At 49.3% G+C, this 19789-nt stretch overlaps 2 protein-coding genes across 13 annotated transcripts; one reads left to right on the forward strand and one right to left on the reverse strand.

Moving 5' to 3' along the window:
* The first annotated feature begins 453 nt into the window (after positions 1–453).
* Iffo1 (intermediate filament family orphan 1) lies at positions 454–14913 on the forward strand. Of its 12 annotated transcripts, none has more exons than XR_013423153.1 (11): positions 454–1288; positions 1834–1956; positions 5161–5221; positions 5350–5445; positions 6551–6691; positions 7672–7853; positions 7981–8101; positions 8359–8454; positions 11906–12036; positions 13163–13326; positions 13591–14913. XR_013423153.1 is itself a non-coding variant. In XM_078015351.1 (10 exons), the coding sequence occupies exons 1-10, from the start codon at positions 510–512 to the stop codon at positions 13257–13259; spliced, it is 1827 nt and encodes a 608-aa protein (XP_077871477.1). In that variant the 5' UTR covers positions 454–509; the 3' UTR covers positions 13260–14913. The 12 variants fall into 12 exon arrangements, 10 of the variants coding, with proteins under 10 accessions (XP_077871477.1, XP_077871479.1, XP_077871480.1 ...); XR_013423152.1 differs by having other exon boundaries at positions 455–1288; positions 13159–13326; XM_078015351.1 differs by having other exon boundaries at positions 13163–14913.
* A 125-nt stretch (positions 14914–15038) lies between these two features.
* Gapdh (glyceraldehyde-3-phosphate dehydrogenase) lies at positions 15039–19682 on the reverse strand. The gene is made up of 12 exons (XM_005338350.5): positions 19584–19682; positions 19283–19323; positions 17146–17245; positions 16960–17066; positions 16708–16798; positions 16458–16573; positions 16285–16366; positions 15917–16068; positions 15757–15835; positions 15576–15659; positions 15399–15496; positions 15039–15308 (listed from the first exon to the last, which is right to left on the reverse strand). Exons 2-12 carry the CDS (start codon positions 19303–19305, stop codon positions 15239–15241), a joined length of 1002 nt encoding a protein of 333 aa, XP_005338407.1. The 5' UTR covers positions 19306–19323; positions 19584–19682; the 3' UTR covers positions 15039–15238.
* Between the last annotated feature and the right edge of the window lie 107 nt (positions 19683–19789).

A 19789-nucleotide genomic window follows, 5' to 3' on the forward strand; every position in this document is an offset into this window, starting at 1 on the left:
CGGTTGCTTTTTTTGTGTGTGTGTTTTTGAGGGGACTGGTTATGGCAGCTGGAGGGAGGGTGGGTCTGGGATCCAAAGGGAAAAAACAGTTGGGAGATATTAGTTAAGATACCAGGTCAGTTTCGGGATCCTGCTCTTTTCATCTTAACGGGGAAGGAGAGCTTTGGAGTCAAGAACTAGGGTATTTGAGGAGAACAACAGGGTTGTAGGAAAGAAGTTCTTCCTGCCACCAGAACTCAGGACCTATTGACTATCCTGAACTCTAAGCACCTCCTGTCTGAATTTCAGTGAGGGAAGAGCTGGTCCACAAGCTTCAGAAAGGTCCTCGGGCTCATCTTCCAGTGTGAGGCATTCATTGGCTTCTTTTGTGCCCGCCCCCTCGACCTCTGCTCCCTTGCCATGCCGTATGATTGGTCGCTTGTGTTCCGCAGGCGCTTCATTGGCTCTTCTCGCTCGCTCTCCATTCCAGCCCCTGCACAGGTTTCCATCTCCCAGCAGAAGGCGCAGCCATGAATCCGTTATTCGGCCCCAACCTCTTCCTCCTACAGCAGGAGCAGCAGGGCCTGGCTGGGCCCCTGGGGGATCCCCTTGGAAGTGACCACTTCACAGGGGGAGGGGACTTACCCACAGCGCCGCTTGCCCCCGCTGGCCCCTCAGCCTACTCGCCGCCGGGCCCTGGCCCGGGCCCGTCACCCCCTGCCGCCATGGCACTCCGCAACGACCTGGGCTCCAACATCAACGTGCTCAAGACCCTGAACCTCCGGTTCCGATGTTTCCTGGCCAAGGTGCACGAGCTGGAGCGCCGGAACCGGCTGCTGGAGAAGCAGCTGCAGCAGGCGTTGGAGGAGGGTAAGCAGGGCCGTCGGGGCCTGGCTCGCCGCGACCAGGCCGTGCAAACTGGCTTCATCAGTCCCATCCGGCCCCTGGGTCTGCCCCTGGGCGCCCGGCCGGCCGCGGTCTGCCCCCCGTCGGCGCGAGTGCTGGGCTCGCCCGCGCGCTCACCAGCCGGTCCCCTCGCGCCCTCCTCGGCCTGCCACTCGTCGCCCTCCACCTCCACCTCCACTGCCTTCTCCTCGTCGGCCCGCTTCATGCCCGGCACAATCTGGTCCTTCTCGCACGCCCGCCGGCTGGGGCCAGGACTGGAGCCCACGCTGGTGCAAGGGCCTGGCCTGTCGTGGGTGCACCCTGATGGGGTGGGCGTCCAGATCGACACCATCACCCCGGAGATCCGCGCACTCTACAACGTGTTGGCCAAAGTGAAGCGAGAGCGGGATGAGTACAAGAGGAGGTAGGGACCGGGAAGGTGGGGATAGGGCTCAGTGTCATGACACTTACAAGGGGTCTGTGAATTGTGGGTTCCCAGACCAGGGCAATGGAGGCCCAAGAATCACTATGAATAGTATAACAGTAGTTTATTGCCTTCTATGAGGAGCTTTGGAAGGAATTAGATTCAGTGAGCCTAGAATCCACAGAGAATGCAGAAGTCAGACTCGTGACAAGAAGCATACTAGGAACAGAACACTGGAAAATTCATATTTTTCTCCTGTCATATCTCCCTGTCTCATGCAGGCTACAGTTGGTTCAGATGACTGTGTTAATTATAAAGGTTTTTGAGATACTACACGGACACCATTTGAGAGGGTATTGCATGTGGGGTCTGATTGCCTTACAATCTTCAGTTCTTGAGTTGGAAGATAAATTCCACCCACTGATCAAAATTAGGAGGCAAAGAATATAGTTTTAAATTGGTAGGTTAATTAAGTGAAATTGGAAGGGGTAGAGGCTCACTGAGGGAAGGTCTGCACCCTTCATTGTGATCCTGTTACTATCCAGGGTTTCCCCAAGGAATGTTCATGGAAACCAGATTCCATACAAAAGGTTCCAAAGACCCCAAGGCATTGCTTGGAGCAGGTTAAAAAAAAATGGGAAAAGGAAGAGTAAAGGGAATTCCATAAGGTAAGGGCAAGGGATTGGTAGTTGCCATAGGGCTGGTGGTGAACTCTGGTGAAGGAAGTATGAGCAGAGTAAGCAAAGGGACTGAGTAAGGAAAAGTTAGAATGTGGACACACCCTACAGCTGTAAGACAACTCAGGGCACGCCTAGTGTGTTCTGAGGATGAAGATTTGGCTTTCTGAGAGGAACCCTGCCCCAGTAGGGTAGTACAGGGATGAGGGGAAGGGAGGTGATACCACAGTGTTGGCTGTATACTAGTTGGATTCCTTAGATGGTTGGTAACCAGGCTGATGCAACAGGAGCATAGGCTGAGCCAGTACTTTGGTTGGGGACTCTACTCCTTTCTGAGCTATTGGGGCTCCTTGTGGGTAGGTTGGGGGACTACCTTTGTTGCCCAGTGTAGCAGGAATTGTCATATGGTTTAGGTCTGGGTAAGGAGTGGCTAAATGTTCTGGGAAATTACCATTGGGTCTGGGGCTGACTTTCAGGGACTGGGAACCTGCTGGAGTCTACCATATCACAGATCAGCAGACTTTCTGAGGCTGTCCTGCTTCATGTTGGCTTCATTAGTTGTTGTCCATGTTATTATTGTCCTTGGGGGTTTCAGTTGTCCTAAAACCATCATCCAGGTGCCACCCAGAACCAGCCTGCTCCTGCCCTTGCAGGAGTTAATTAACACAGTCACCCATCAGTGGAACATGGACAGTTCTGGACTATATCCATTACCACAGAACAACTGCTCTTCTCAGGGGCGTATTTTTTTTTTTTTAATAACTGAAAAAGTATTTATCCTTGGACCAGCTGTCCAGGGCAGCAAAGAGTTATTCCTTGGGGATTGATTAGCTCATCATTTTGCAGCATGTTGCTGTGCAGAGGGCCTCATAGCTAGAATTGTATGGTACGTGACACGGGCAGTACTCATTCTTCCACCCCAGATCCCCTGCCCTCATTCTGGTCTCTTTATAGCAACACTGTACCTCCTGTCTTTAGTGCAGAAGGCATGGGGATAGCTTTAGTATTAAACTGGGATGAAGCCAAGGCCTCCTGGGCTCTATTTTCAGTTCCCCTGCCTTATTTGACCTTTCTCCTGGGCCTCAGTTTTTCCAATACAGGAATGCCCCCTGCTTCAGATCAAGGCTACAATCTATTTGTAGGAGAAATATGTGATAAATGCAGAATACACAAAAATTGCTCCGATCCTACCCACAGTAAGAGAAGCTTGTAAAAGATATTTGAATGGAGGTCAAAAAGTCTGGCTCAAAAGCAAATAGAATCCTAGCAAACTTCCAGATGATTCATTTTTCAGACTTCTTACCCTTTGAGACTTCATTAATCTTCATCTTTTTTTGTTTGTTAATTTATTTATTTTTATGTGGTGCTAAGGATCAAACTTAGTGCCTCACACATGCTAGGCAAGTGCCCCACCACTGAGCTGCAGCCCCAGCCCCTAATCTTCATCTTTAATTAACTTCTTTACTTGTTTCCACCTGAGTTTTTTGAATTCACTGTCAAACAGTACAGCTTGTCCTCCTTGATACATTCTGTCCAGGGTTGCCGGTCCTTGTAAATCTTGCTAGCTTTCTCTAGGGATTCAAGGATTCATAAGGATGTTATCTCCCACGCCTTCATGTTGCAAATGAAGAATCCAGAAAAGATAAGGGTCTTATATAAGAAAATAAATAGCCTGATGTTATCAGGGCTCTTCAATGCCAGAGCAAAAGGACATGTGAGGGGCTAGCGAGGAAAGCCAGGAGCTGGGCTGCATGATGAACCAGCAGTGTGGTGGCCAGGCTGACTGCCTATTCTGCCAACCCAACTGGGAGGGGCAGCCGAGGTGATGCAGGAGTTATTATTAGGCATACTGCAGTGCGGTTATGATGTGGAACACAGGCAAGCAAGGAGACACGGGACCAGAGAGGGCAAGAAAGCAGAAATGATGGAGGGAAGGGATAGGAAGGGCTCACTCCTGAATACAGAAATAGTTCTCTGGGATTTTAGTGTCCTTGCTGTCCTCTTGGCTGCTTCCTCACCTTCTTCTTTTCTTCTTTTTTTTTTTAAATATATTTTTAGTTGATGATGGACCTTTATTTTACTTATTTATATGTGGTCCTGAGAACTGAACCCAGTGCCTCACATGTGCCAGGCAGGCTCTCTACTACTGATCTACAACCCCAGCTCATCACCTTCTTTCTTATGTTGAGGTTTTTCTCAGTGCAGTTTGCCACTTTTCTCAGACTAAAAGAAGGCTTTTCAGATTGTGTCAAGAAGTAATGAGTTTATATGAACAGGATTTTAGATATGTTGCTATTCCAACCAATTCTGTGGGGTTTTGAACTGACAGGGCCAAATCCTAGTGCTGGCCTCCATTCCACTTCTGTCTCTGTGATGGAATAAGACATGTAGTCCTAGGAAGTGCCTTAATGCCCTGCCCTGTGGCCAGGAGTGTCTTCCACCCTCCTTATGGTCTTCCTCTGACTTCTGGGTAATGGGAGGTGCTACTTCTGGCTTTCATGCCCCCACTGCCGAGGTACAGGTTTGGGTGTATGGTAATCATTGACTTCTCACATCCACTGCTTGTGTGCTACTGGGGGACTTTGAGCTTCAGGGCCAGCCCTGTCATCTCTCTGTGGCTTCCTTCCAGGGGTTTTGGGTGGGGGAAGAACTTGAGTGTCTCCCACCAGGCTCCTGAGCAGCTCTGTTGATATAGCCTGTGTCCCGCAGATGCTTTCACAGGGTTAAATGGTCCCACAGGAGGCAGGGCAGCGGGCTAGACGAGCTCTGTTCTGGTGCGGGCAGGAGGCAGGAGACCGGATCTGTGCCACTGAAGGTGGGAGACAGGGCTGGGTGGGCCTGGTGGTCTGGTGTGGGCAGGAGGTGGGTGATGAGGCTGGCTCGACAGCTGGGGAGCTGGGGCCTTCTGGGGATCGCCCTGCAAGGAGTCAGAGCAGGGGCAGATACTCTTAACCATAGTTTCTGGTGTGCGGCCTGGAGATTCTGGGAAGGCAGCTGGTGAGCTTGGTCCTTGCCAGGAAATGTGGAGCTGCCTGACAGCTGCAGCTGGCCACCAACTGACTGGCTACACATTCCTGTAAATCCCCATGTAGGGGTCCCGACCTGGGGTCTGGGCCAGAGAGGCTGGGAGAGGGAACTGTAGGGGCAGGAGGGACTCTGAACCTATGTTTTCTGTCTCTTCCCAATATCTGTCAGGTGGGAAGAGGAATACACAGTGCGGATACAGCTGCAGGAGCGAGTTTCTGAGCTCCAGGAGGTGAGGGTGGCTACCCGACTGCTACTGCTTCCCTCAACCTGGTGCCATTTCCTTGTCCCTTCTTGTTGTGTTTACCCTTTTCTCTTATTGGCAGTACACTAATGTTCAGTGTTTCCTCTCTACCATAGGAAGCCCAAGAGGCTGATGCCTGCCAAGAGGAGCTAGCCATGAAGGTGGAACAGTTGAAAGCTGAGTTGGTCGTTTTCAAGGGGCTCATGAGTAATGTGAGTTCAGCCTGTCACATTTGGGCCCTGCTGGGATACTCAGGCAGCTGGAACCAGGAAGGGTGACCTTACTGGCCTGTTGCTGCCCCGTCTGCCATTCCTCCCCTCACTTTGCTGTCCCTTTGGCTTTCCCGGGCCTTGATACCCTCTAATTAGATACAAAGATACAAAGAAGGAACAAAAGCCTTACATCCTGTCAGAGAGGCAGGATGGCCTGGTCATTTCTGGAGTTTGTTGGTAGTAAGAGTGAGCACAGCCTCTGGAGCCAGCTTGTCTGGGTTCTGATGCTGGCTCTACACCTTGTCAATGGTATGGCTGTGAGTCAGTTCCTTTACCTCCAAGTCCTCCTCAGCCTCCATAGCCTCATCCGTGGAATGGAGAAAATAAAAGTGTGTGCTTTGCAGGATTATCATGAAGATTTCAATGTATTTGGGACAGTATCTGGCATATGCTTAAATGCTAAATGAGCATAGCTGTTATTACAGTACTTTCTCCACTCCACCCTTTATTTCTTTATTTATTTTTTCAGTATTAATGATTGAACCCAGGATCTTGTACATGTTATTCAAGTGTTCTACCACTGAGTTACACCTTAGCCCTTTTTGTTTTTATTTTGAGATGGGGTCTTGCTAAGTTGCCCAGGCTGGCCTCAAACTTATTTGAACCCATGGCCCTGTATATGCTTGGCAAGTGCTCTACCACTGAGCTATATCCTCAGCCAGTCAAACTTGTGGTTCTCTTGCCTTAGCCTCCTGGGATTGCAGTTGTGTGCCACCATGCTTGGTACCTTCTTCACTTATAATTCCCAGTGGTCTCCTTTCCCTCTGGTAATGTAAGTTCCAGGAGGGTTAGGACTATGATTGATTCCAGGGAATCCCTGTCTGTACCAGATTCTGGGCCATGCCCTTCAGAGAGCTCATTTGACCAGAGAGCCAGTCGCATGATGGTCCCAGTGTATGCTATGAGGAGGGGCCCCCTGGAAAAAGGTGTTCTGCCCAGGGGTTAAGAACTTCATGGACAATGGTGTGATGAGAAGGATGAGGCTTTTGCTAAGCCACTAGGGGTACTTGCTACCTCCTCACTGTTCCTTATGTTCTCTGGACAGAACCTGTCAGAGCTGGACACCAAAATCCAGGAAAAGGCCATGAAGGTAGATATGGACATCTGCCGCCGCATTGACATCACCGCCAAACTGTGTGATGTGGCTCAGCAGCGCAACTGTGAGGACATGATTCAGATGTTCCAGGTGAGGGGCCAGGTTATCATCAGCCAGTAGGAATGGGCGGGCGGATGAAAGAGCTTCCATTGTGGCTGGCCTGTAGCTCAGGCTCTGCCCCCTTCCCGGGGAGCCTTGTCCTAGTACCAGGGCCCTCAGTGGGACTCAGCTGGGGGGCAAGGGACAGCCTCAGGAGAGGTTTTGGAAGCTGTCTCTAACGCCATCTCCCCCCTCCCTCTCTCTCTCTCCTCTGTCTGCTTCTCTCCTCTCTCTTCCTTTCATCTTTTCTTGCTTTCTCCATAGAAGAAGCTGGTTAGTTTGCTTTCATGCAAGTTTATTAATGTCCCAGTCCCAGTCTCTGAACCACACAGGTCCTTTGGCCATTGATTTTGACCCAATAGGCTCTTCAGCACAGATTTCTTCTTCCCTTTCTGTTTTCCTTGCTCTTCTTGTTTTCAATCCTTTTTCTCTTACTTCATTTCTTTCTCTCTTTTTTCCCACTGGCCTTCTAGATCTGGATGCGAGTCAAGTTCTCCTTTGTAAATACTAAATCCTCCTCTTTGCAGCTTAAATTTTTATTTTTATTTGTTTATTTTGTAGTACTGGGGATTACACCCATATACCCCGCCCCCAAACTAAAACTTTTTTTTTTTTATTTGAGTCATTTCATCAGGAAGTTTTTAGTTTTTAGAAAAAAAAAATAGTTCCTCTTTAGCCATTAGACACATCTCAACGTGTTCACAACAAGCCATTTCTGTCCTTATCTTACTACTCTATTTTCTCTATTTCTTCTTTTTCCTTCTCAGTCTTCAGGCTTGCCTCATCTGTGTGTGTCTGCCTGTCTCTCGGTGACTCTCTGTTTCTGTCATTGTAACTGTGTCTTTTCTCTCTGTCTGCCCCACCCTTCCTTTCCTGCTGGTTCGTGCTGCTCCTCCTGTCCCACCCCCTGCCCGCTGCCTGGCCTCCCCCTCCTGCCCTTTCTCCTCATGCACCCGGCCTCGTCTCTGTAGTCTCTGCACTTGTCTCCCATTAAGGTCCCATCCATGGGGGGGCGGAAGCGGGAGCGCAAGGCTGCTGTCGAGGAGGACACCTCCCTGTTGGAGAGTGATGGGCCCCGCCAGCCCGATGGGGATGAGGAGGAAAGCACAGCCCTCAGCATCAACGAGGAGATGCAGCGCATGCTCAACCAGCTGTGAGTCCTGCAGGCCTGTCCTTATCCTTGCCCCCACACCAGAACCATCCTGAGGCCGGAGCTCCCCACAGTCTCCTTTTCTGGACAAGGCCCCACTGCCCTTGACACACGGGTTCCCTGTCTCTAGGAGGGAGTATGATTTTGAGGACGACTGTGACAGCCTGACTTGGGAGGAGACTGAGGAGACCCTGCTGCTGTGGGAGGATTTCTCAGGCTATGCCATGGCAGCCGCAGAGGCCCAGGGAGAGGTAACCACCCCTCCCGGCCTCAGGGCCCCTCAGCTGTGCCTTTCCTGATGCCCTGCCTCTTCCTTTCCTCATTCCTCGCTCTACTCCCTTTGTGGCCTTCATCCTTTCCCTGTGTCTCCCCTCTTCCTTTATCCTTTTCTTTCCTCTTTCCAGTTTCCTCTAACCTGACTTTCTCTCTCTCCCTGCCTTGACCCTGTGGAATGCTCTCCACCCATCCTTACCTGGTTGGCCTCCCCTTGCTTCCCCTTTTCCTCCAGCAGCAGGAAGACAGCCTGGAGAAGGTGATTAAAGATACTGAGTCCTTGTTTAAAACCCGGGAAAAAGAATATCAGGAAACCATTGACCAGATAGAGGTAAGGACATGCAGGGCCTGTGCTCCAGGGATTTGCAGGGCTGCAGGTGTGTGGGGGGGTCCCTCAATGTGGGCCTTAGAGTCCAGAGACTTTACTTTCTGTTATCTCTTGGCTGTGGTACCTCTGGTGGGTCCTTGAGATCCCATGCTCTGGAGGCGGACATGTGGGTTCAAACCTTGGCTCTATCACTTTTTACCACTCAACTTTGAACAAGATACTTGTTCTCTTTGAGCCTGTTTTCTTTGTCAAATGGGGATCCAAATAATCCTACCCCCACAGGGTGGTTTGGAAGAATAAATGAAGCAGTTAATCCACACATGGAACTCAGGGCAGGTCTGCTGTCGTGAGGACACCACAGTGGCCTTTGATTTGGTTATCATCAGCACTGTCAATGCCGTAGCACTCAGATATGGCTCTTCTGCCTCCTCCTCCATCATTCCATAGCCCTGGGGACCCCTGTAGAGATGGTTGTTGAAGCTGGTGCTTCAAGATTCCAACTTTCAGGATTGTGGTGCCACAGGATAGAGGTTGCCATTCTGTAGAGGAGAATGATTGGATGGGACTCCCACGAGCGTCCTGTCCAAGTGTGTAATAGCCCTTGCCTGGATACTGCGGTGGGGCAAGACAGGTAGACTTCCAGCTCAACCTCTCTTCAAGTCCTTGTGGCATGTCATTCCTGTTGTGCTCGCTCTGCCTGCATTTTAAGAAGGAAGTTAAGAAATTGTTTTCCTACATCCTCATTCTCTCACTACACATCAAACAGTCCTGATTCTTGAAGTAAAAAAAAGAATTTTTTTTCAGCTTTTAATTTTGGCCCAGGCAGAAAAATGCTGCTTGAAAGTCACAGCCAGAGTTTTGCTACTAAGGCCATGGTGGGGAGAACTGATCTCCACTCTTCTGAGTATGCCTTGCTATTTCTTCCTTCTCTCCCTACCTCTTTTGGATGATAGGCTTCAACATATCCAACCAGGCAGGGGTCTTAACTGCAGTGATCTGCAGCTGCCATCTGTTTGGCTGGACCCTTAACCAGAAGTGTCTAGTTGAAAATATGACCTAGTAAGAAAGAGAAGAATATCCTAAGAGAAGCATGCCTTTTAAGCTGTTCCTGAGTCATCTTACAGCAGAAGGACAGGAGGGGCAAGTCTGGCCAAGCTGACTTGGTGGCTTTGGTTGCAACGTTGCCCCTGGTGATCCACCTATAGCTTCTGAAGTGCCTTTATCTTTGCAGCCTTTGATCTCATGGCCAGTTTCATTATTTGATGGTAAAGCCAGGGCCCAGGATGGTAGGTGGGAGGGAGTTTTTTCTTCTGTACCCTCTGGCTTTCTCCACCTGTCTCATCCTTACCACCCCTACCCCCCTGCCTCTGGTCACACACACCTATTCTGGAGATTGCTTGTTATTTATTTATTTAACTATTTATTTATTTATTTTTAGTTGTCAATGAACCTTAGAGGGACATACAAAAATGTAGAGACTACTTCTAGCAGTACTAGCCTTGTATTTTGGTAGAATATTTTTGTTTCACCTCCTTCTTCCCTCCCTTTTTTTTTTTTTAAAGAGAGAGTGAGAGAGAGAGAGGGAGAGAGAGAGAATTTTTAATATTTATTTTTTAGTTCTCGGTAGACACAACATCTTTGTATGTGGTGCTGAGGATCGAACCAGGCCGCACGCATGGCAGGCGAGCGCGCTACCGCTTGAGCCACATCCCCAGCCCATCTTCCCTCCCTTTCTTGTGATGGATTTTAGCCTCTGCCTCGGCTTCCTGAGGAGGAAGAGCTGGGTAGAGGTGGCGGCTGATCTGAAGGAGAGTTTCAGCATCATGTTCTCCTAGGTGGAACAGTTAGTACATCTTGCTCCTCTTGCTACTGTGCCTTTCATGCCATCCTCACTAGGGCTTCCAACCCACCAGCCACCATCTCACCCCAAATGGCACTCTCTGCTGTCCCTTTTGTCTGGCCCTGTGACCCATTTCCTCCTTTCTTCCAGTTCTCATCCTCTTTTCATCCAACTCAGATTAGTATGGGTGGCTTCTGCTCTGTGCAAATCACATTCTTCACGGGCCCTTTCCTTCTCTTTCTCTTTGCTTTCCAACAGTCAAGCCAATCACCTCCAAGAAGTTTGATTCCTGTCCCCTTGTGGCCCCCTGGCCTTTGTACCCCAAACAAAGGCAGCCAGATTGTCTCTGGCCCAGATTCTTCTCTGCTTGGCCCCACCTCTCACTGCCTCACAGTCAGATTCTGTCTGCAGATTTGAGTTCTGGGAAGAAGACCATCTTCCCTTGATTCCAAGCCTCTCATTTTCCCACTTAGAATGATTCTGAAGTCAGGTTATATCTTATAATTGGTAGGACATTCAGTGTGGCAGTCTTTCTTTTCAGTGTCTGGAAATAAGAGAGAAGTAAAGTAAGGAGGAGAAAATGGTAAGAGAATTGAGCCTCTTTGAATAAATAGCACAGTCAGGTTTTCCTCCTATTTGTTGTGAATCTTACAGATACTTCACTGAGTTGATTAATTCTCATTGAGGGAGTGCTGGACACACAGACATGAGTAAGACCCTTGAAAGCCTTCAAAGGAGCTACAAGTTAGTAAGGGAGGTTGGCTAGAGCCAGCATCACACAGGAAATGTGGGGTGAGCTGAGCTCTGTGGGAACCCCAGGGAGGGAACAAGGGCATCCACAGGTGGCTGCCCCCAAGCAGTTTAGAATGTTGATCTCTATTCCTGCCCACGTTGACATTCCTTTTCTCTTTGCTCATATCTATCTTTTAAAAGCATGGAGGCCTGGCTGAGGTTGTGGCTCAGTGGTAGAGCGCTTGCTTCACATGTGTGAGGCACTGGGTTTGATTCTCAGCACTGCCTATAAATAAATGAATAAAATAAAGTTCAACAACTACTAAAAAATAAAAATAAAAAAAAGAAGAAGAAGAATGTAGGCCTAAGCAGAGATTCCTGAGAAAAGGATTGTTTGGTGGGGGTGGGTGGAATACTGTTTGGTGATAGAGCACTTGCCTAGCATTTGTGTGTGAGGCCCTGGGTTCCATTTCCTGCACCATGGGAAAAAAAAAAAAGAAAAAAGTTCTGAGGAAACTATTGTATAGTTTGGTGCTTTCTGTCTCCATCTGATTTTTAATTTTTTGAAAGTGGTTGAATCATTCTCTGTCTTTAAAAAAATTTTTTTTGTAGTTGTAGATGGAAGAATGCCTTTATTTTATTTGTTTTTATGTGGTGCTGAGGATTGAACCCAGTGTCTCATGTATGCCAGGCAAGCGCTCTGCCACAGGGCTACAGTTACAGCCCCATCTGATTTCTTTTTAAATCTGAGCCTTCAACCATGGCTTCCTGGATCCCTGGTCCAGCTGGTGCTCTTGGCATGTTAGCCTCCTGATCAAGGGAGCAGAGGTACTATTGCCCTGTGCCTGCTAACTCTGGTGGCCCTGTCCTGCCCCATCACAGCTGGAATTGGCGACAGCGAAGAACGACATGAACCGGCACCTGCATGAGTACATGGAGATGTGCAGCATGAAGCGGGGCCTGGATGTGCAGATGGAGACCTGCCGCCGGCTCATCACCCAGTCTGGAGACCGGTAAGGGCTTACTTGGAGTGTAGGGCCTGCCTGCTCTTCTGAGTACCTGTCTTCCAGGGTGATGCAGGAAAGGAGTGGGGGAGCAGAGCCTTCTGACCAGCAGGCCCTAAATACCCTTGGGTAGTACCTACTTTTTTTTTTTTTTTTAAATACCTTTATTTATTTATTTTTATGTGGTGTTGATTATCAAACCCAGTGTCTCACATATGCTAGGCAAGTGCTCTACCACTGATCTACAACTGCAGCCCAGTATCTGGTTACTTTTGATGTGGGGCTGTCTTTTCCGAGTCTCCTGGTATATCTGGCCCAGATGGACAGCTTTTTCTTCCTCCCTTCAGTACCCCCTCTAGGGGTTTCACTGGTTAGACACAGCTTAAAAACTAGCAATGTACACAGAGGGATGGGGGGTGGCAGATTTTTACCTAAGGTCAAAGCCACGATTTGTGCATTTGATTGACCTTGTCTGTATAAGTTATGCCTTACAAAAGAGTAAATTTTAACAAACCATAAAAATTCTACAAATAAGCTGGGTGCACTAGTGTTTATCTGTAGTCCCAGTGACTCCAGAGACTGAGGTAGAAGATTGCTTGAACCTAGGAGTTTGAGGAGAGTTTGGGCAACATAGTAAGACACTGTCTCAGAAAAACAAAAACAAAAATGTCAAACAAATTGCAGGGCTAGGGATGTGGCTTAGTAGAATACTTGCCTAGCATGCATGAGACTTTGGGTTGAATTCTCAGCACAACGAAAACAAAACAAATTACATATATACATAAAGTGGGGTACCTAAGGTTAGTATACTCAATTGGCATCTCTTATTTTTTTTAAGGTTTGAATTATATGCATACATATATATCTCAGGTGACATCCTTATGCTGTGATTTCAGACATTTCCGACTGCTGAAACTCTCAGAGCCCGTAAGATAAAAAGCAGGGACCATTTCCCCCATCAGGGCAGTGTGGGAGAGGATTCTTTCTCTCCTCCCCACATCCCTTGCCCTGAATCCATCCTTAACCCAATGGTCCCCTGCCCTCACCAAAGGATAAGTCCCTGGGAAAAGGCATGCCGGCCCCATCAGGCCTTCTCTTTGCCCCAAGATAACAACTGGCGTTTTCTTCTAGAAAGTCTCCTGCTTTCACTGCGGTCCCGCTTAGCGACCCGCCGCCACCGGCAAGCGAGACTGAGGACTCCGATCGCGATGTCTCATCTGATAGCTCCATGAGATAGGGACCACCTCCATCTTGGCTCCCCTGTGCCCCATCCTGCCAGAAGCTCAATGAGACCCAAAGGTGGGGGTTCATGGAGGGGAAAACCATTTGTACACCACACCAAACCTGGCCCTGGGGCCTGTGTTGCTCCTCTCTCGGGCTTCCTCCCTTGGTTCTTGGCCTCCCTAGAGTTCTGGGATGTTGGGGGCTAGGCTTGGCCCTGCCCTTCCTGGGCAGCTCCCACTGCAAATGGGGCTCTCCTGCCTTCATGCGTGGTATCTGCTACTTCCCCATCTTTAAAAGGCCAAGAGTGTTCATGGCCTTTCACTTTTTCTATTGTGTAAGGAATGTGAATGTGGGACCTCCAACTCTGGGATCTAGAGCCCGCTGTACCGGTGCTAACTGGCCCAGGCACTGGTATGAAGTGGATTCAGCTAGAAGTTCCCTAAAGGATTGTGCAACACATGCAGTTGGACAGGACTTCCCTTCCTGTTATGGATAGAGGGAGGTGATACTGGATAGGTACTCTGCCCTGCTGTCCATGTTCTCATGGCTGTCCACCTGCCAACTGTATTATATGTGACTGTAACCTTCCCTCACAGAGGGAGGCACTGTGCATTAAAGGGGCCTTTATGCCCTGGACTGGGTGAATTATCCTGAAGGAAGATAGCTCTTATCTCCTGGTCTCTGCTGTGACAGGAAAAAAAAAAGAAAAAAGAAAAAAGTGAAGCAGCTCTATGTGCCTGCGTTCAGGGTCTGTTTCAAGTGTTGGCTGAAGATGTGCCTCTTCCTTGTCTCATTCACCAAAACCAACAGGCTGATGTCTGACTTGGAAAAGCTTGAGAAGTGGAGATTCAATTCTGAATACCTCAGAGGCTGTGCTTGAATGGAGTCTTTAATAATAATCAAAATGGAGAATATTTATTGAACACTTTTATGTCACCGATTTAAGCCCTTTAACTATAGAATCTAAGTTCTGTATTGTTTTTTCATCTCCATTTCACAAAATGATGTACAGGAAGTTACAAGTAACTTGCCCAAATACAGCCTCCAAGTAGCAGAGCTAGTTCACCAGCCAGCTCCCAGCCTGTTACTACCCACTAAAAGCCAGGAGGTAAAACCTTGTTTTACTGACATTTTAATCATGTTGTTTTACCTAATTTAAAGACCTAAGCTGAGGGATGCAGTTATTCACACATGAAGGTATGAGTGGAAGAACTAGAATTGCACGTGAGAGTCTCCATGCAGCCTACTACATACTTCACAAGCCTGTCAACCAGTCAGGCTCATATACACAACTCCAAAGTCCTGACATCAATATTACCTTTCCTAAGGGTACCTGAAAGAAGGCTGGGGGTGCCTAGTAAGGCCAAGTTCAATCCCCAGCACCACCAAAAAAAGAAAAGTAAAAATAACTTTCTAACAGAGGTAGCCAGGTGAAGGGCCTTTCAATATTCAGTTTGCTTCAGGTAGCACCCAGAGGGAAAATGTAAATGAGGAAGGCATATATATGTAATAATAAGGATAGCTGGATGCCGCTGTGGCAACTGTAATTGCAATGACCCTGAGGGATAAGATAGGAGGATTGGGAGTTCAAAGCCAGCCTCAGGAAAAGTGAGGCTGCTAAGCAACTCAATTTCTAAATAAAATACAAAACAGGGCTGGGAATATGGCTCAGTGGTTGAATGAGTTCAATCTCAGGCACTTCCCCACCCCTACCCCCCCAACCCCAAAGGATAAAGGTCAGGTCCCACTCGACACACATTCCCATGACCACAGAATAGACAGGTGGCTGGGTGCAGTGAACTTTATTGATGGTATGTGACAATAAGGCTCCCTAAGCCCCTCCCCTTCTTCAGGGGATCTAGGATGGAAATTGGTAAGGGGGGAGATTCTCAGTGAGTTGAGGGACTGAGTTAGGAGCAGGGACTCCCCAGCAGCTGAGGGCCTCTCTCTTCCTGTGTTCTTGCTGGGGCAGGTGGTCCAGGGACTCTTACTCCTTGGAGGCCATGTGGACCATAAGGTCCACCACCCTGTTGCTGTAGCCAAATTCATTATCATACCTAGAAAGTGAATGAGTTGTTAAGAGCCATTTTTCTGAGCCAGCCACCAGGTCAATTTCAAAGTCTATTCCCTCCACCCAGGTTACATACCAGGAAATGAGCTTAACAAAGTGGTCGTTGAGGGCAATGCCGGCCCCAGCATCAAAAGTGGAAGAGTGGGTATCACTATTAAAGTCGCAGGAGACAACCTGGGGAAAGAAGAGAGCTAAGTATGGGAATCCACCTCTGTTTAATAGGGCAAAATTCCCTGTCCTATCAGACCAGTACCTGGTCCTCCGTGTAGCCCAAGATGCCCTTGAGGGGGCCCTCTGATGCCTGCTTCACCACCTTCTTGATGTCATCGTACTTGGCCTTATGAGGTAAAAATAAGATGGATGTTCATTTTCCAAAATCACCACTATTTTACCAGACAAAATCTCAGTCTACCATGTTTCCAACCCAAACGTACAGCTTTCTCCAGGCGGCAGGTCAGATCCACAACTGACACATTGGGAGTGGGCACACGGAAAGCCATGCCAGTGAGCTTCCTGTAGACGGGGGAAGCACTGTCAGCTCCAGGTGCTCCTGACCCCCTCCCCTCTATTCCCCCAGGTACAGCAAAGCCTTACCCATTCAGTTCAGGGATGACCTTGCCCACAGCCTTGGCAGCACCAGTGGATGCAGGGATGATATTCTGGGCAGCCCCACGGCCATCACGCCACAGTTTCCCAGAGGGGCCATCCACAGTCTTCTGAGTAGCAGTGATGGCATGGACTGTGGTCTGGAAAAATGGAAGCGCTAATGAGGCCCCTCTGAGTACCCATCACACCAGCCCTCACTCAGCCTCCTTCCTCCACCTTGGGAGGGATTGAGGGATAGATTTGAACCAGTCCCTTAAAACCCCTAGTCTTGGAGCAAAAGTATGGAGAAGGATCCAGCGATCCAGCCCTGAGTGAGAATTAATCAGCTCAGGTCTCATTTCCCATCATCCACATACCATGAGTCCTTCCACAATGCCAAAGTTGTCATGGATGACCTTGGCCAGGGGGGCTAAGCAGTTGGTGGTACAGGAGGCATTGCTGGGAAGAGAGGAAAAGTCAGGGAGGGCATGCACACAGCCTTACTCTCAGCCCTAAATGCCATTTCCCCAATGCCCTCTGCTGTCCTTACCTTACAATCTTGAGGGAGTTGTCATACTTCTCATGGTTCACACCCATCACAAACATGGGGGCATCAGCAGAAGGTGCAGAGATGATGACCCTTTTGGCACCACCCTTCAAATGAGCCTATAATCGAAGGGGTTGGTTATAAATGTAGGTTCTGCTTTTTTTTTTTTTTCCTGGTTAAGACAGATTCCCTCATGCTTCTAGCTACAAATTCAGGGTCAACTCTCCTCCTATTTAGCCTTCTATCCACTTACCCCGGCTTTCTCCATGGTAGTGAAGACACCAGTGGACTCCACAACATATTCAGCACCAGCATCACCCCATTTGATGTTGGCGGGATCTCGCCTAGGAGAGAGGTAACAGGATGAAGTTCAGGCATATGATGTACCATGTACCTGAGGTAGGTACTCTATCCTAGTTACCTCCCCAAAGCAAAAATCCCCTGATCCTGCTCTGTGCAAAATAGGCAAGGAAACAAAATACAATCTCTTGTCTTCCACACTTACTCCTGGAAGATGGAGATGGACTTTCCGTTGATAACAAGCTTCCCATTCTCAGCCTTGACTGTGCCATGGAATTTACCATGGGTAGAATCATACTGGAACATGTAAACCTGGGGAACAAGTTGAGGGCATTAATACAGTTGCCTTAAGCATGCTGCTCCTCCCACCACCTGTAAGAGCAGCACCCACCATGTAGTTGAGGTCAATGAAGGGGTCATTGATAGCGACAATTTCCACTTTGCCAGAGTTGAAAGCAGCCCTGGTGACCAGGCGCCCAATACGGCCAAATCTGAGGTGAGAAGCAAGAAAGTATGAGTAGGGAATTATTGTGGATAGGGGATAGATATGCTGATTCATCCTCTTCCAGAAAAAAATAGTTATCCATAGGTATGTATGGGGAATTGATTCTGGAAAAGGATCCTCCCCCATATCAAGATCTGTGGATGCTCAAATCCTTTACATAGAATGATGCAGTATTTGCATATAATCTGCAGTCCTCCTACATACTTTAAATCACCCCTAGGTTAACTTTTAATACCTAAACAATACCTACACATAATTTCATTTATGTGGATTCAGTTAGTACTCAGTAGACAGGACTTTTATCTAATTATTTCCCCTGTGTTCTTTTCCATCAAGTTGGTTGATGTGGAACCCTCAGACATGAGCAGCCAACTGTACATAATTCCACCCCCCATGCCCCAAAATACTAAGAGGTCTAATTTTATCTTCCTTGAGCAAGTCTGCCAGGCTGATCTGGCTTTCCAGCATGGTCATAAAGTGAAGGCTCCTTTCCTGCCCAGGAGATAACTAGGCTTGAAGACTTGCCCACCCCCAGTCATCTCAAATCCTTCAAGAAGTGCTAATGTAGGACAATGCCACCCCCAGCATGGGTACAAGCTTGGCACATGGCATTTATCATTCCTGCTTCCCATTCCCTTTGGAAGGCTTATTTCTGCCTGGCCTGGATTCAGGCTACACCCTCTGTGCAGAAAAGACTTGTATACTCAGCATCACCAAGCTCAAAGGGCAGGAGTAAAGGTCAGATAGAATCTAACTGGACAGGGTATAAGTCCACCCCTTCTCCAAGTCCCTCCTACAAAAGGGCGAGGTTAAGGTAAAGATATGGAATAAACCAGTTGGTCTTCAAGCACTCTAATCCCAAGTCTCTAATTTGCCAAACTACCTACTCTTCCTAGCTAAAATCAGCACTGGGAGCAACAGATGTGTGGGTAGTAGAAAGGGGTGGAGGAGAGCAGAAGCCCAGGCTCCTACCTACAGAAAGGTCAGGCAGCTATATTTAACTCAGATCAGGGTGGAGTGGGGAGATCTAGTTTCTGGAAGATGGAATAGGAAGAAGGGCAGGATTCTCAAGACTCACAGACACCTAATACCCCCCCAGTGACCTTTATAGTGGCCTTTAGGGTTAGGTCAGCAGCTAGGCTGCCAGAGCAAAAAAGGCGGCGAGCGCTGAGCCAGTGCAAGGGAAGGGGCTGCTGCTATGGGAGCCATTTTGTGGTGTACATTTTCTTTTCTAACCACGGTGACTCAGCTCCCCCAGTCTGGCACTAAGCCATAGCTACCACACCTCTGGGGGTAAGGAGGACAACAGGGTCTCCCTGAACCCACTTCTTTGATTCAGAGAATTGTCTAGAAGCAGCATCAGGCCTGAGAAGAAATTTGGCTTGATGCTTGAGGCTGCGTTGTGAGGTTCCGTTCTTTTTGAGAGCCAAGAAAGGGGGAAAGCCTTGCATCACCTGGTTTACCGATAAAGGAGACTCCACCCTACTAAGGGAGGAGTGAGAGGTTAGTTACAGGCAAGGGCGGACAGAGTAGCCAAGGAAGGTTTCCTAACGGTAGTTCATTCATTTCCTTCCCCGTTGCAACATGGCGGGCCGGTGGCCACAAGTAAAACTGATGATGCGCAAGCCTTGCAGCTAGCATCCCAGGGTGGCCGGCGGGAGGGAGAAGGATGTGGGGGGAGGGGCTCTTCCGACACGTGACCCACAGGGCGCGAAAGGAAAGAAAAGAAGCCCCAGCCAGGGGATTAGGGGATGGGTCCCGAGTGAGAATAGGAAAGCCTCCCATTTGCCCGAGGTGGTGGAGTGAAAGGCAAAGGTTCCCCAGCTACGAGCTGGGGATAGGAGCCCCAGCCCGAGCCTACACTAGGTCTGCGCGCTGACCTTGAGCTCTCCTTGGGGTGAGGACGCTACCCACCCACCTCGCCAGGTGATTTCAAAGCCCCTGGCCTCGGCTACTTGCAGATGCAATTTCTGTGGGGGCGGCTGCAGCCTGGGGCCCCACCCTAGCCCAGCCTCTAACTTACCCGTTCACTCCGACCTTCACCATCGTGTCTCAGAGATGCGACTGCGAGGGGAAGAAAGGAAAGCATCAGCGCAGTCCACACGGCGCCGGGTTCCAGGCCGCTGACCCTCCCTCCCCTCCCCCCAGGGCCTCCATGTCCACTTCGCGCCTCCTCACGTCCTCCTGCCCCTGCAATGCGGAGGCCCCACCCGACCCAGCTCGGTTCCGCCCCGCATCAAAGCCGCTAAAACCCTAGACCGCACACACTCCCTCTCCCGGGTTCTGATCATCCCGAGCCGCTAGTAGCTGCTTTTCGTTTTCACCTGGCACTGCACGAGACGGGAAGAAGTGGCTGCCTGTCGAACGGGAAGGAGCAGAGAGCGGCGGCGGAGGTTGCAGTCCCCCTTTATAGGAACGGGAGTGGGGGGGTGGGAGCTGGTGACGCGAGCCCCGCCCCCCGCCCGGCTGGCCCAGTCGCTGCCCAAGGGCGCTGAGGCCTGAGCTACGTGCGCCCGTAAAACCAAGAGTA

The sequence above is a fragment of the Ictidomys tridecemlineatus genome, chromosome 6 (genome assembly GCF_052094955.1).
Source record: "Ictidomys tridecemlineatus isolate mIctTri1 chromosome 6, mIctTri1.hap1, whole genome shotgun sequence".
In the NCBI taxonomy this organism is placed as follows: Eukaryota; Metazoa; Chordata; class Mammalia; order Rodentia; family Sciuridae; genus Ictidomys; species Ictidomys tridecemlineatus.

Bases quoted from the DNA above. Each gene is read 5' to 3' on its own strand.
- Iffo1 (XM_078015349.1), top strand. From the start codon at position 510: ATGAATCCGTTATTCGGCCCCAACCTCTTCCTCCTACAGCAGGAGCAG. The intron at 1,957-5,160 runs GTAAGGGCAAGG...AATATCTGTCAG, and splicing joins AGTAAAGGGAATTCCATAAG to GTGGGAAGAGGAATACACAG. The intron at 5,222-5,349 runs GTGAGGGTGGCT...TCTCTACCATAG, and splicing joins GAGTTTCTGAGCTCCAGGAG to GAAGCCCAAGAGGCTGATGC.
- Gapdh (XM_005338350.5), bottom strand. From the start codon at position 19,305: ATGGTGAAGGTCGGAGTGAACGG. The intron at 16,069-16,284 runs GTATGTGGATGA...CCATTTTTCCAG, and splicing joins GCATTGTGGAAGGACTCATG to ACCACAGTCCATGCCATCAC. The intron at 15,309-15,398 runs GTATGTAACCTG...TTCACTTTCTAG, and splicing joins TTTGTTAAGCTCATTTCCTG to GTATGATAATGAATTTGGCT.